General features: G+C 37.4%; 1 protein-coding gene across 1 annotated transcript in view; it reads right to left on the bottom strand.

Moving 5' to 3' along the window:
• Window positions 1–17,120, bottom strand: part of SLIT3 (slit guidance ligand 3) — a 488,331-nt gene that overhangs the window by 83,467 nt on the left and 387,744 nt on the right. Inside the window, exon 15 of the mRNA XM_075209818.1 lies at window positions 2,018–2,168. Coding sequence (XP_075065919.1) covers window positions 2,018–2,168 — 151 coding nt within the window. The remainder of the gene's footprint in view (window positions 1–2,017; window positions 2,169–17,120) is intronic.

The following is a 17,120-nucleotide window of genomic DNA, read 5'->3' as shown; positions in this document are numbered from 1 at the left end:
TCACTCTTAATTCTTTTCAGTATTTCCATAGCTTGCCTTTATCAACAAGCTGTGGGCAGATGAGGAGAGAGCGACAATATAGAACATACAGTCAATGACTGCTAAAATAAAGAATGGCTAAAGTAACGTCACTTTGTAAAATAGGCACATCTGTAAATTGCAGTAAGTATGATTTTTGCTTTGATCAAAATAGATTTCTAAATCAAACTAAAAGGTGGAATAAAAAGTTATTCTTATACTATTTACTTTTATTATTAATTATACATGATAAAATATACTGTTTTGCCTTTGAAATGTCTTGCTTATTCAGGAGATCTGTCTGTGCTCCAGCTCATAAATGTATGTTCCTATAGCAGTTACAAAGTTCATCCTATTTCAGAACTTCTGTGGGACTATGACATAAACAGGGTTCACACTATGTCAGTGATTTCACCTGTACCTAAAGTAAAATTTTCTATATTAAAAAAAAAAGCAAGAAAAAAAAAAACACACCAAAAATAAAGGTAGGTATGTAGTTAATGATTATTTTACCTAGTTCATCAAAGTTTGAGCACTGTCAGGTTGATTTCCCCTTTACTTAAAGGATAGATCAAATAAGGTTTTTTAGAATTTTAGAATCCTAATTTTGTATTGATTTTGTTTAAATTTTATGGTTTTACTGAGACCCAGAAGTGCATCCTCTCTTTAGCTTTAATCAACAGAGTACAGTCCACAGATTTAGATGTTCAAGATAGTATGGGTAAATATAGGGATGCATAATTAATATTAATTGTAAACAAGTTACCACTTTTTCGGTTACACACATTTTTATATTACAATTAGAAACATAAAATAACTTAGGACTATAAAAATATCTAGAACGGATACCATGAAATATTCCAAATTTATCCAACCTAGTAAATTTAGCCAAATGCAGAAAAAAATAATTTTACTGTATAAAAATCTTACAAACTTTTTGAAATAAAAAAAGCTGGATCCTACAAAGTTCTACATTTGCTGAGCAAGGGCAGATCAACATCATTTTCCTTTCCAGAAAACTATTTCAACAACCCTCCCCAAATCATATTGCAAAAAAGGACCCATTAGAAAAATGCTTTTTAAATAGTGTTTTGTGCACTTTATAGGACTTTAAAAAAAAAAAAAAAGGAAAAAAAAAAAAATCCCTTACAGCTTCCTCTGCGCCCCAACACCTTGCATGCAAGGCTAAAATACCGAAAGTAAAAATGAATTACTTCATTTAAAATAAGGCTTCTCTCAACCCCCTCCCCCACCCAACCAATGTTTATGTTCCCGTGTTTTCTAAATTCAGCACCACTTGGCTTTTTAAAAGGGTCACAGCAATCTTTGTCACTTATTTTATTTTGATAAAAATCAGAAATGTATAGCAGATCAGAGGCATGAATATATGCTAAAGAGGGTGAAGATATGAAGGGGAAGTGGCTGTCTCGTCTGCTCCTGTCGCCATCCTCATCTCTCCTAGTCCCTTATCCTTTAGCGCCTGCTCAAGGATGACTCATAGCCTTTAACACGGGAATATGTCAAGATTAAACCTTACTACATTTTTTCGTTTCATGTAGTCTTTTTATTTTGGGAAGCAACTATTCTCTTATATTTTAAAATGAATTTCAGTTTATACGATTTTGCAGTCCCAAAATTTTTTTTTCCCCCTAAATTGCTTTACACCCTAAGCTACAGCCTAGTCAGCCTATTGGATATTCAGCAAATAGGACTTCACTGAGCATGCCTTTTCCCCTCACATGCTTAGAAGAGAAGATCAGGTGCCTCCGGAGGGTGGGCTGGCATTACCATGTGCATCCTATCTACTGCACTACAGCACAATAGGTTGTTGTATTTGGTTCACAGAAAGTGAACCATGATCTCTAAATTACTGAATAGTTAAAATACTGATCTGTAATCCTACGTATCAACTATTCTCCCTACCTTTTTAGCAATATATATAATTTTTTAAAATTTAAGAAGTAGAGACTTTAGAATCAGTGGTTTTCTTACAACTTACAGATCTGTTGTGTACTCTGGTAGATAGCTGGGTATGCGGATGAGTTTTTGATTAGAACAGTCAACAATTGTTCCTTCGCAGCGGCATTTTTCCGGACAAACGAGGTCCATGAAACAATCTCCACTGAACTTGCTTCTGTAATCTTCAGAGCCTGTAGGAAAGATTAATTTGTCAAATCAAGCTGTTAGAATGGACCTTGAAGACAGCCAAACATCAGCAGGTAATCAGCAGAAAATCTATATGCTCAGTTTACAGAAAGAATTAAATGTGAAGTAACATTAATTAAACCATAGAAAGGCAAAAGGACAACACTGGGACTTTGAGAAATGCAGCATTAAGAGCTGTTATATCCCAGCCTCCTTACATTACCTGCAACCAAAGGAACAAAACATAGGTACAAGAGGTATTAACCACCCTAATATTGTATATTACAACATTGCATAGTGCTGCAAACTGAAGAATAAAATATTTTAAATAATAAGAATTATTGTTGTTGTTGGTGGCCTTATCAACCATTTGCATTATTGCACTATGCTTCATTTGCTTGAGCTAAGATTCACATTAATTGCTAACATTCCTTAACTTCCAATTTAACATTAGTAGCTTTTACCTATTACTGCAAACTTTACAAATTCCAATGAGCGCAGAATTCACAAACTAACCCACAGCAGAAATTCATGTGTTATAAGTGGTTTTATACACTGGTTTTATACACTTCTGATTGAACTGTTAGTTACACACATAACTCCACCTTTATATGTCACATCAACACGTAAACGCAGTCAACCCACCCCATCTTCCATTGCCCAGTCGTATCAGAGATCCTTCCAGCAGATGTCTAACTAACCCTTCCAAATAGAGTGCTTGTATGGTACATGTTTTTACACACAATGCATGCATTTAAACTATTTGTCTCAGCCAAACTATTCTATTCGGTATAGAACAAAGCAATTCCAACCAAAGCGCTAGTTTGCATTCAGGGCCGGATTAAGGGAATGGAGGCCCCTGGGCTAACATGGCCTCCATTCCCCCATGAGGCTCCCCCTGTGAGCTGCCCACCACACCCCCCAAGCACTTACTTTCTTCTCCAGACACTGTAGTCATTCAGCGGTACGCTGTAAGCTCCTTCCTGAGGAGATCTTGTGAGAGTGACACTCATAGTCTCACTCTCACGAGATCATCTCAGTGAGAAAATTACTGAGCGTAGTGGAAGGACTACAGTGATAGGCTCTGTAGCATTGATCCGTGCAGGGGCGCGGATCAATAATGCTGCTGAGCACTTTCAAGGGCCCCCTGGATGCCCGAGACCCCTGGTTAGTTAGACCTTGGGTTAATCCGGCCCTGGTTGCATGTAGTTTGTATGTTTCATTTTCAAATCCTCTAGCTGCTCTAGCTTCCTCCGGTAGTCTAGACATAGTAAGATGGTAGATAATTGGCTTCTGAGTAAACTGGCCCAGGTGTGTGAGGGCGACTGTGTGCCTGTGTTAGAGAAACTACATTGTAAGCTCCATTTGGGAAAGTGGTGATGTGGATGAATAAAGTTTGAAAATGCTGTGTAGTTTCACAACCATTTGGCATCTATAGACCGATCTAGCATTCTGTGTGCCAATACGGTGGTAAAACTAAAACTGTGGCCTTATTGCGTTTAGACACCTGGCCAATTTAGAGGTGGGATATCACTTGTCCAGGCAGATTTTCTTCAGTTTACAATTACCAAAATATAGATGTTTACTAAAATTAAAATGAAGGGGTAAATAAAAATGAAAGCTTTAGACGAAGTGTAGATTTCAATAGACATGTAACATACATATCGCATTTTCCCTATAGCCATCCATCTATCCCGCACTCACTGAGCAATGTGTTATAATCACCCATGAAATAACAGGGAATATCTAATGGCACTGATAATTCAAAAGTAAGCACAGTTTTGACAGTACCAGTTTAGCGTAAGCATATATTAGTCTGAAATCAAGTACAATATAATGATCAGTAAAAGGTTTCCAGTAGCTTCATTAGCTCTAATAAAAAGAGACTATGTTGGAAGAAGTATTCATAAAAATGAATATTTATGCTGTGGCACATCGTTCTAGAACTGAGACATGATACAGAACAATCTGAAGATATAATGAAGAAAAATGAAATGAGTGATTTGGAAGGTGGCAGGTTACTAACTAGCATTAAAAAAGATAATATGACCACATCTTAGCACCTACATGAAATCAACCTATAACTTATTTTGCATTACAATTATTATTTTCCAGATATAGTATGGCAAAGGGCTTGATTTACATGTAATGGACAACCTTGTCACTGTTTCAGAGATATTGGAGGAGATATATATATATATATATATATATATATATTCTATATATATATATGTGTGTAAATTCTCAGTCTTGCTCGTTATTTATTTATGCAGGACATAATTAGATAAAGGCAAAGAGGAATATATGTATTATTCAGGCCATTGTGTCTGATTGGTTAACAGGTACTTCTTATATTGCAGTGTTATATATTGATCTCAGAGGTTAGCGATAAGTTGGTATTAAGCGTGCAAGTAAAGGTGTCCCAACATATTAGTGCTAGATATCTATATATCAGTATTGGAGCAATCGTTATTCCTGGTACTAGAAAATTGTCCACTAACCGATTTTATTTCACTGGTGGTTCTATCTCTTGTGCCAGGATGCTCCCACGTGGCGGTTGGTTATATTAGCCACAGTATTCACTTTAATGTTTACTATAAAATAATATTTCCCCTTTAGCTGGTTGAAGGACTAGCTTGATTTGCCAAAACGTACCCTATTTTTCCTGACAATTAAAGAGGGGACATTCCACTAAGGTACTAGTGCAGTGGTATGTTTTAAAAATATTTTATTGTATAGACAGGGTTTTGGAGAGCAATCACGGGCCCCTGGGTTAGACTTTCTGGGCCCCCCTTAATAATCTATCACTTCTAGCATAACGGCGTCATATATAATGCTGGGTACGGGGCTGCAGGTTGTTGTTGACTGGAGTGGGGTCACTCTAATCACAGGCTTAGAGAGCTGGACTGCACCTGCGCGGAGGGCTGTTAGCTTATTCCAGTTCATTTATTTTCTCAATTCAACCCGAAATGAGTTTAATTTATTATTAATCATTGCATACACATATTTAAAAAGCCTCTTGACATGTGTTTTAATCTCCCTTCCCCCCAAAAAATAAATAATAATCAATAATTATCTATTTTTATTTATTTTTTAGTAGCTTGTCTCCAGGGCTTCAACCACAGCTAAATCATCAGGCCTGTATATAAAACTTATTTTAGGACAGTAGTGATCCAATACAAAGATAACAAGGAATAAACCATGGCAAACAATAAAGGTTAGCTATTATCAAAAAAAAGTAAAATGTATAAGATTTTCTCAGAAAAGCAGCACAAAACAAATAGACTGAAGCAACAGGCGGCTTGTATCCTGCATCACAGCTTCTCTGTCAGTAAAGCAAGAAACCTCAACATAGATCATTTGCGGCTCTATTTTGCGTCAAGGCATTTGCATAAAGGCTGTACTGTTTTTCTATGCTCTCTCCTGGGCAGAGGAAGGTTTTTATTTGATTATACATAGTGTATTATGCAGTAAGTAAAACATATTACCGAAAACAGTCTGGTTTTCTTTAACCCTAGATTGGAGATTCGCCCAAGCTTAACCATAAGCCTACATCCTTACCCTAAATGTATGTCAAACTATCCTTTCCTAGTTTTGGATTCATTACTTAATTATACAATTTCTAAAGCTCCAAACATTAGCCTATTATGTGAATGTTGATATAAGCACTAACAAAATCTCATTACATGGTAGAAGCAAACAACTCTACCAGGAAGACTACCCTTTGGAAACATGGTGGCTCCTGCCTAGGCTACCAAGGTGAATCTGAATGGTAATAATAGTATTTTTACATAAGGCAAGTTGTATTGTAGAATATTATCCAAAACATCTAGCAATCCATCCTTCCTTTTCCATCAACTGATGTAATGGTGGGGCTCCATTTCCTGCGTTCTCTTCAGTTAACATGAAGCAACTGTCCCTTGTAAGTTGGTATTGCTGCCGGAGAGCTTTCAAAAAACATCAGAGTAGTGGCTGAAATGAGACACTTTCCAATTTCGGAAGCAGCAACATTATGCAACCAGCAAGGGTCACAATGGAACAGTGGAGGTAGGTTATAGTCACAGGGACGGAGGGTGTGGGGTTATAATCACCACAAAAGATGGAAGACACTTTAATGATATATCAGAATTAAATTTAAACTCCTCACCCTCACGTTTAAAGCTCTTAGTCAATCTTCCCCTCCTTACATCTCCAATCTCCTCTCTACCTACACTCCTACCCGCCCCCTCCGCTCTGCCTGTGACCGCCGCCTCACTACTTCACTGATCACCTCCTCTCACTCTCGTCTTCAGGACTTTGCCTGGGCTGCTCCCCTGCTGTGGAACGAACTTCCACGTTCCATCAGGTTAGCATCTACTCTCAAAGGCTTCAAGCGTGCCCTCCTAACCTCCTTGTCCTGGCTCTCTCCCCCAGTTAGTACCACCCTATTTGCGTCTCCCCCTTCCCTAAAGGATGTAAGCTCTCATGAGCAGGGCCATCTTTCCTTGTGTGCTCCTTCTACTGTTCTTTCACCCTCTGTACCTCTTGGCCTGCTTCCCTAGCCCTATTTTCCCTGTCTTCTTAAGCTTTGGCCTTCTTCTCGCTGATTTCTACCATCCCTTTCACTATCTGTCCCAGATATAATCTGATTTGCTTTACCCTGTCACCTGTGTTTGTATACATTTTTGTATCATGTTGTGTCTTAGTTCTGTTTTCTGTATATGCAATGCACGGCGCTGCAGACCCTTTGTGCCGCCTTATAAGTCAGAGATAATAATAATAATAATAGAAAACAGTGCTCATTTTAGTAGGCACAAATGCACCACAATGACTTTAGTATGATTATTAGAGGCATTTCCTTGCAAAAGCAAAACAAATCTAAGAGTCTATGGACCTAATGAGAATTGAGGTCATTTTGGCACTCTGTCTTCTGACCACACTTTTTTTTTGTAGAGAAAATAATGTCTCTAAGTCAGTAAAACATTAATAAATCATAAGACTTTCTGATTAAACATCGCTAACAGCAATATTCTTTGTTCTATTACAGTGGCATGGCCAAAGACATTGAGATTGTAATATAAAATACTGGCTAAATACTTTTGAAAAAAATGTCTGTTTCTTGCACCTTGCATCACCAGCAACAATTTACACCATAGAATAATGACATGTAGAAGGCAAGTGGTGGCTATGAACAGGAAAACAAGATACTACCTGTGAAAATAATTGTGTTCATGAGTTGGAGTTAACCCCCAATTCCATACTTAAACTATATTTGAAGGTGTGGAAAGAATGTACCAGATCTGTATATCAGGGTATACTTTGCTGTTCCTCTTCCTTAGAAAATGATGAAAATCTAGGAGTAACTGTACCATCACATTGATGTCTTTAAAATAGCAAATAAGGAACTTTTAATAAAAGATCCCTGGTTTACTATCAAAGAACCATTTTTATTTTAAAACAACTACACTGACTGTTGTGTAGGTCTCTTCACAGCATATAGTGTGGAAGGAGTTGCCTGCTCATGAATTAAAAGGTAAATTAAAATTTCAGGGAAAACATAAAGAAACATTTATATCAGAATTAGTTGTTCGATGTAATAATGATAGTGTCCACTAAAACTTTCTTATGGTATAGATGTCAGGCTAAGCTTAATTGTGAATAGAACACTGCTCAATTGTACATGATTTAATTAATCACCCCCAAAACACACACACAAAAAAAATTGCTGTAGTCCAAAACAGATTTCTTTTATTAACATGGTACCGAGACCTGCAGACTCACGAAAGAGATAAGTACTAGGTACATACGCTATATCAAGCAGTGGTGCCGTCTGCATCTATGGGTGATTTTTTTTTATTGAACTCCTTTATTGTGGCTAATGTTGTACATATCTTTTGAGTCGTGGAAAGGAATGTATCTATTCACACTGGTCTATAGTGCTCATCTTACTTTTACTTACTTTCTTTGGATGTTGTTTGCTATACTTCAGGAATTTTTGGAGTTCTATTCTGGAGTCATTGATATTTTGTATGTTGCCAGCACATAATTGACATTTTTGGATCCTTATTCATTAGGGACCACACCTCGGCTAGTTTTGAGACTAGCTCCAGATTATTGGATACACTATGAGATGCATGTTTATATGTGCTATTTTTTTTAATTAGATTAATAAATTGTATATTTTTCTTATTATCACTCTATGCTTGCGCTCTCTTTTTCTTTTGGTATATCTTTTATTAACAGCCTGTCCCATTATACTCTATGGAAGAGATTAAGTAAGAGATTCCCTGTATGCAAAAGAAGAAATTACAGTACTGCACAATCAAATATGATGGTCACAGACAGATCACATTTGTTGGTCCTGGCCAACGCTATCTCCAAGTGACAATCCTTCTATGCTCTGCATTATAATCTTTAGGCGTTGTATCATTTAGTACATAAATATTGGTCATCCATTCAAAATAATATCCTAAAAAGGTGCTTTTATCTTTCATGACAGTAACACTGATAAATAGCTAGGACGGCTATTACAAAATAATAGTGTCTTCTGTCCTTTAGCAGCTGTCAATTTTTTTTTTATTTTTAGAAAAAGGCTACTGTGATTTTTTTTTTATTAAAAAAAAAAGGGTGAGGAAGGGGCAATCATTATATGCTCTACATAATATTTTTCTCAAGCACTTAAAGTCAGCCACTACTCCACAAGACAGCAAAAATCAACTGCCAACATGAAGATAGAATTCACTATCTGAACATGAGCCTTGAAATCACTTAGACAGGTGGCTGGTCTATTAACTTATTCCCATAAGGGAAACTAATGTGAAATCCAGCCATCTGCTTACAGGACTGGTTAAATGTGTACGTCTATCAGACTGTGCAATATTTTATCTGTGTTTTACAACAGAATTAAGCAGTTCAGAGGATTCAAGGACCACAATTAAAGAATATATGTTGAAATATATTTCCCTCCATCATGGAAAATCAATCTTAATGAGGGATAGGGAAGGTGATATTGAAAGGTGCAATTAACGACTGTTTAAGTGTGTTGGAAAATTTTGATAATGCTCATGTATCATTTAAAATGCATCCAGAGGCCCAACATATAAACTGAATTTACTGCTGAAAATGGCCATTACATATTCATAGAGGATTATCTATTCTGTCCAGCAGTGAGAGTTATATTATTCAATGCTAGCAGACAGACACTGTTTTAACTAATTTAGATTTCTTTAATATACTCAGGACTTTAGATATTAAAATGAAGCCCAATTTAAAGTGGAAAACATGCATCATAACCAAAACATATTTAATATAATAGAAAATGTGAATAAAATGTTCTGCACACTAAATTATATATATATATATATATATATATATATATATATATATATACACACATACATACATACATACATACATACACACATAATCTCCTCATCACCTCTGTACTCTACCACCCACATAATCTTCTCACAATACAAGACCATTAAAAAAAAATAAAAAAAAAATTGTTACAGTCAGACATTGCAGCATAGTGCCAAGTGTTGCACAAAGAATGGGCTTGTTCTGATGATCTACTAGGAGACCATCCCCAACAAGCTGCGAGTGCTTTTAACTGTATTTGCTTTTACTGTCTAAGCTTCTACTTTGGTGATCTGTGGCCTCCTTGGTGGCAGCAGTTGCTGCCACAACTTATATGAACACGGGGAAACAAAGGTCCTGGCTCTCCAATAATAAGCAGGATGCCAAAAGATAATTACTGGGCACCGTTACAAACTGACAAGTGTCACTATGAACTTTTGGGGTGTCTTCTGCACCATAAAATAAGTTGTTAATCACAGCCACCATTAATGTGACAGTTAGAAAACTTGTTACCAGACACAAGACTGTTGATAAGTGGTATCTGCCCTCACTTCCTAAAATTCAGATAGGAGACATTTTAAAACGGTTTTCATTTCTTAAAGACTTTACAAGTCATCGTTACAGTGAAATGATGGCATGGATAGGTATAGTTTTAGAGGTTAGACTTCATGGTTCAGGTCTGTACTTTTGCTGGTGTTCAAAGCCTCTAGCTGCAGCCATGCACCAACAGATGTCCAATCCTATCCACAGCAATGTCAGATCCATCTCTTGCCAGTAAGATTACCACTAAGCTGTGGTGATAATCAGACACTAGTTTGATTAGCTTAAAAGGAGTAAAATTTTAACTGTTTGGAAAAACATTTGCCTCATTACACATTTGAGCGTGAAATGTTGAATGATCTGGAAATTTCTCTCAGTTGGTCTCACTTAAACGCCCACCGCACAACAAATCCATACAAATTTACCATAGTCTCACAGCAAAAGCTTAACTTGAAGATCACAATGCTTTATACAAAAAAAAAAAAAAGTGCATGTTCCACCTTAAGACTTGCAGCTTCACTCATCTGTAGTCTGCCTTTTTCTAAAGCAATTTAGGAGACTAAGAAAATTATACGGCAGAAACATTTGCTTGGTGAATATAGCCTGTGTTTACCTTTATAGAAGTGTACAACTACACATTAATATCTGAATGTTTACAAGGAGATTAAAAAAGTTTAGGTGTGTCATGTATCCTTACTGCCTAAAATGGAGATGTGCAACAAAACATCAGGAGATAATTTAATATTCCTATCAAGCTAAGATGATCACCTATGCACTACACAAGAGTGAAGCTGTAGTGCAAGCTACAAATATGGCATTCCTCCATTTAAAGTAGAACGTCGTAATACCCCACAACACTTCACTACAAGAAATTGATATATTGTTAGGAGACACTTATCTTGGTCCTACAATAAGTCAGATCACAGAGATTACACCCCAGACAGGAGATTTTACTCCCTAGCCCCATAGGCTCAAAGTTTTGACTGGCTGCAGACATAGATCAGGGCGATATCTGTAAAGTTTGTTTTTGCTCCTTCCAGTTCCTCTAATCTGCAGCGTATCAGGAGCAGTAGAGCCTTCAGACTGTAGATTAGGATCCACCGGTTAGAGAAATGAGGTTGTGAACTTTGTGCAGTCAACACTATCATTGTTTCAACAGTAAATACTAAGACCGAACATGAAAATTAGACAATTATGCATTTGGTTACTTTTTAACTGAATAGAAGTAGCCAAAGTAAATGAAATACCCTTTGGGCTAAGCATCATTCAGAAGACCACATCCCATAGTTGACAGGCATTTGTGGTACTGGCCCAGAGGTATTAGAGTAAGTGGTAGGATTGTGGGAATTTAAGATGGCATTTACTAATCCTATGAAGAGTTCTTTCAATAAGGTTAGTCTAAAGTCTGTTAAGGTATGACTAGTATGTGAGTCTACACCAAGTTCAACCCTGACCTTATGCTATAGAGCTTGGCTCCGCAAACTGCTAAGAGATGAGACTGCTGCCAGAAGAGAGATCATTGCTAGTGCCAAGGGATACACAAGACAGAATTCCAAGAGGGAGATTAGCAAGAGCCACACAGAGCTGTAAAGACAAATGCATTTACATGCCTGTTTGGACCCAAAACTGCTGCTAATGCAGGAAGTCTAGGCATAGTAATTAGACATGTGCATATCGCTCATTAGTGGTGTCCATGCTCTGAGAGAACAGTCCATGCTAGGGAAGTAGAGACTAACCTGTTGAGCAGCTAAGAGGACAGTGTAGAAGTTGAGAAAGAGCAGGCTTGGCTAACTTGTGGCACTCCTGGTGTTGTGAAACTACACGCCCCAGCATGCTTTGCCAATATATAGAAGCTTATTGCTGGAACTTGTAGTTTCACAACACCTGGAGTGCCACAGGTTAGCCAAGCCTGCGATAGAGTAACCATTCCCAAAGTGTGTAGAGTCATTGGAATGATCAAAATTATATCTACTGTCTTTTCACCCCTCTACATACTATCCCCTTAGCACTATTATATTACTCATTTCAGCCAAACATCTGTAATCTTTCGTTTACAAAGGACAGTTAGACATTTAGTGTAGATGTTTGTTAGCAAGTCATACTAGTTGTTTATGCTGGAAAACCATATAGTATTTATACAGGGCCACCAGTGTATGTAATGCTTTAAGACACTGCAAGTAGAAAGCAAGGGAAAAAAATAAATACTTAATGTAGGGAATTCATGCAACAGTAATAAGAGGAAGGCCCAAAGTACTTACAACATGAAAGCAGCAAGTCATTTAGACATTACTATGAATTAGTACAACACCAGTTCATATTAACATTTATTTATATAGTGCTTTACAGAGAATGTTTTAGTTATTCACATCAGTCCCTGCCCCAAATAAGCTTACAGTCTAAATTCTCGATCACACAAACACATTAGGGTCAGTTTCATGAAGCCAGTATATTTTTTGGACAAACATATCATAAATGACATAATCTAGTCTCAAGCAGCATAAAATACATTGCATGTCTATGAAATATAAAAATGCATACAAGATCAAGATCTCAAAAACAAACCCATAATCAAGTGAAATAAAATGTTTAAACACAGGCTAGGTTACTTAACATGTAAGCTGTTGCTGCAATTAACCCCCATCATGTAGCACAGTGATACAAAGCAAAGCAAAATAAGCAACCTCAGTTACATGTGACTACCACCCTGTGCCGTTGTGCAGAGTCTAGCCAGATTAATACAGTATTGATTAAGGCTGACTGTCAGGGTTATGACTGTTTGCACCATATGGTGCTGGTTCTTTGCCACTGCGACCATAATACTGTATTTCATCCTCTTCAGTTATCTGGCAGTTTACCGTTAAAGGAAGAGCAATTGAAGTGCTAGTAACCTATGTCAGTGTAGCTTGCCAACAGTTCCCTTCAATTGTCTGTAGCCCTCTGGTTTGTCCGATTGGCAGCACCAAGAAAATGAGATGTGCTGGCCATGAGACCAATATATTCTGGATATAATGCTTTGGGTGGTGTATCCAAAAAATAGATATAGCTAGCCAATATATTCCCTACCTGGGGTCTGCTATTCAGGCTAACAGGTTCCCAATTGATCAGCTCACTCCTGTATTTAACCCTTGCAGCTTGTTGTTGGTAGAGTCATACTTGCTGTACTCCCCATGTTCCTGTTGACAGTCTGACAGGCAGTGATTTGTCCACTGGAGGAGCATGCAGTGGGCTCACAGGACCTCATGGATAGCTTGAATAGCAGACTTTAATAAAACTGTACTTTGCAATAAATATGAAGTGATAATCAGGGGCTGTGGAAAATTTTAGCCCAATGGCAAGGCTGCTCAGCAGCCTCTGGTTGCAATGCTACCATTGGAAAGAAGTTTATAGAGTGCTAAAATACTCCAATTAAATACAAAACACCTTTAACTAAGAACCCACTATAAAAAAAATATATATTTTTTTCAAAGCTATAACTATTCATGTCTTACCAAAAAATGTGGACATCGTACAGAAAACATAGGTTGGTAGGACAGATGGACCTGTAGATTTTCTGATGGCAAATTCTGTTGTGTGGTTTTATGTTCTTTGGGTTCTCATTTCTCGTCTTTCATACATTCTAGTTTTTTTAGAAACTAGATGGGGAGACCCCAGTAAAAACCATCTTGCAGCCAAATGGCAATGGCCTACATATGTTTGTATGCCACTTCATAAACACCTACAAGATATACAGAACATTTCTTGGTAAACCTAAAAAAAGCAGTAACGTTATCTTGTTTAGATTAAAATGGCATTTCTCACCTTATGATGCTTCTCAGAGCAGAAGAATCCCAACATGCCATGCGGCAGGAAAGTATGCAGCCTTCCATGGTGCTTGACAGAACCATGTTCAATTTGTATTGTTCTACCACATGGTTAGATCAAGCACAAAGGAAAACCCCATTAAGAGTCAGAGCCAGTGTTAGGTAGCATCAGAGAAAGGAGCATGAAGAAGGGAAGCATTGAGGAGCACAAGCTGTAGCCTTAAGACAGCTAATGACCCATTCTACCAGAGGTAGATTTAGGCCATCATTTCTACTGTGTTCAGAAACAGCCTTTACAATTTAGAATCTGTTAGTTCCAAAAGTTGTAGATACAATGTAAGGAGTGCCTGCACTTTAGTCCACTCCAGTCAACTTTACATAGTGTCATACAGAGGATGAGGAAAAAAAAATGATGTTTCAACATTTAGCTTCTATGGCTGTTCTGCTTAAAAGAGAACTGCCCTACAAATAAATCTTTCACTTGGTGGAAAATTCTGCAGTGTGTACCCAGCTTTACTCAATACCTCAGGATCACAGATTATAAACATTTAACAACTTTTTATGCCAATCGATTTTACATCCGATCAATGGTCCGATCGCTTGGTCCATGAACTGCATACACACTAGTCTTGTTTTAGACTATAAAGGGAGGAGCTGCCGTCCCATTAGCGACTTTACAGCCATGTTGTCGTGAGCAATGATTTTAATTTCGTACACACTGGTATATCTTTACATGCCCTGCAAATGTTGCTTCAAAGACATTAGCATAAAGGGACAGAGCTTTCACTATAGTTAACACCCAAAGCCAGATAAAGAGAAGGCAACACTGTATCTTCATTCATTCCTATAAAATAAAAGTTTATTACCATACATAAAATTTAGAAAAAACATTTAACTTGTAAAGTGCAATGCAATAATTTCCCAATAAAATCCCTTTATATGTTAATGGAATGCTCCAATCTCTGCAGGCATCATCGCTGATTGTTCCACAGCAGAAACGAACGGTCATGTCTGAGTATATAAAATGACAGGAGGCTGTTTGCGCCGAGTAGCACGAGAAGATGGCAAGTGAGGAGAAGGTGTCAGTGGGGGTTGCGGGTGAGGAGATGGAGACAGAGTCAGATGGTGCTGGAAGGGCCAAAAAATGTTGAAAAAAGTTCAGGTAGGGATGGAGATGCTCAAGAAGAGGAAAGCGCAAAACCAGTGAGCCCAAGAGAGGTGGAGATGATGGTAAAAGTACTGGACCAGTACGACTACGACATTAAAAAAAGGTGAGTGGGCACGTGTAATGTACCTGTTTGCATTGCTTCGTGTGAAACTAGAATGAAAGTCCTTCAAACGCCTAATTTGTAACAGATTTTTTTTTTTTGGTCAGAACGAAGAATTAACAGTGAGAAAGCCAGTTTAGATACCACTGCTACCACTAATGTAACACCTGTTATAAAACAAGAAAAACTATATTTTGAATACCAAGATACAAAAGAAATTACACAAAAGGTATTTCAGTGAACATGTATAGAGAACTAAATGCTTTGGGCACATACCTGTACCGTTATAATTAACCAAAATGGCGCTTGTTTCAAAATATATGGAGGTTAAACCTGCTATTATTGTGATTGCACCACAAGATAAACGGATCTCGAGCAGTGGGCAAGGTGAGCAAATGAGTATTTCTGGTGTTGGGTATGAATTACAGATAGAAGTTTAATGGTTAACAATTTGTATTTCCTTGTTTCGTAGGTAAAGAAATCAAAGGGAATAGAAACCCAAGCGACCAAGGAAAAAAAAAAAACCTTAAGAAAGATTTTGTTGAAATGTGTATGCTGTTTGGAACTGTTCTGCCACAAACCACTAGCACCTTTAAGTGTAATACTATTTTCAAGTGTAATATTCTGCAATTAAAAAAAATTTTACTTTTTTTTACTGTAATAAAACTGTTGCGTGAACACTGATTTATTCTGGGTATTTTACAAATATTAGTTAATAAAGGTTAATATGACTTTATAACTTTAATAGTTTATAAAGGTACAAGTTTATAAAGGGTAAATATGAATAGGTTCAACATAGATGCAAAGGGTAATAACACACGTGCTTTACACAAGTATAATGGTCTGCAACCAGACAGATGAAATACACATCTATATAAAACACAAGTATGTGATGTGCGGATACCGCACATCACAAGGGACTGGTATCTATAGGCATCAAATTTACATACACACACCCTCCTGGGTCGAGGAAATATTGGTGGATTGGTCGGAAATCTATACACACTACAAAACGAAAAGGAGATTGGAATGAAAATATCGAATGGTATGATCAACCAAATGAGGCGACAATCGTCCATTTGGGCAGACTTGAGACCATCGTGTCACTACACACACTGGCCTAACTTTCGAAAGAGTGGTCGTATGTTGGCTGGTTGAGCAGATTGGACAAAAATCCTGTAGTGTGTAGCTAGCTTAAGATAGGATGTTTTGTTGGTAAGGTGTGTCTTCTGTAGCCCTCAAACAATGCTAGACTAAGCCCTTTATTGTGTCCTATATCAGTTGTGATGTAGAACTTTGTACACCAGTATAAATCAGAATCTGATCTCAAAACTATGAACTTAAGGAATACATGAAGCTACCTACTTAAAAGCACATTAACCTTATTTTAATTTCCCTTTAATGGAAGTTTTAAGAGACGGATGTACAAGGTGTCAAGTAATAGTAGTACTGTTACAGGGTTTACTTCTATTAAGGCGTTACTAACCAAACATGTCAATTGATCAATGCAGACGATTTAACATTTTAGACCAAGGGGTAAATGTATGAAGCTCCGGGGGTGCTTCATACATTTACCCCCAAATTGGCTAAAGAACCCTGTTGGTATTCAGCCAGACTATCTGGTAGAAAGTATGGACAAGTGGTGACTTCTCTGAAAGTGTATGCAGGTTGTTAGAATGCACCAATTGGGCCAGTGTGGAGAGGTTTTGTCTAGAAGTAGACAGACAAATTCTAAAATGACCAATTACTGGGTGACTGTGCATACAACCAGTAATAAATATGTACACAGTCAAATCAGATCTGGTTGCTTGGTCCATAGAACCTGGTCTACCAATGTATTGGCAGCTTAACTGTCCCATTCACTCATGTGTAATTTCCTGACAGGCTTAGGGGGAAAGACCTAGATGCAGCAGTGGTGCATTGAATGATCAATGAAAGATATGAAACATGGTTAGGTCACAAGAACCAGAAAATTTACAAAGCACAGGAGTAAGCAACCAGTGTTTTAAAT

Source organism: Mixophyes fleayi, chromosome 4 (assembly GCF_038048845.1).
Source record: "Mixophyes fleayi isolate aMixFle1 chromosome 4, aMixFle1.hap1, whole genome shotgun sequence".
In the NCBI taxonomy this organism is placed as follows: Eukaryota; Metazoa; Chordata; class Amphibia; order Anura; family Limnodynastidae; genus Mixophyes; species Mixophyes fleayi.
The sequence above is the reverse complement of the archived record's forward strand: the minus strand, read 5'-3'. Positions and strand labels throughout refer to the sequence as shown.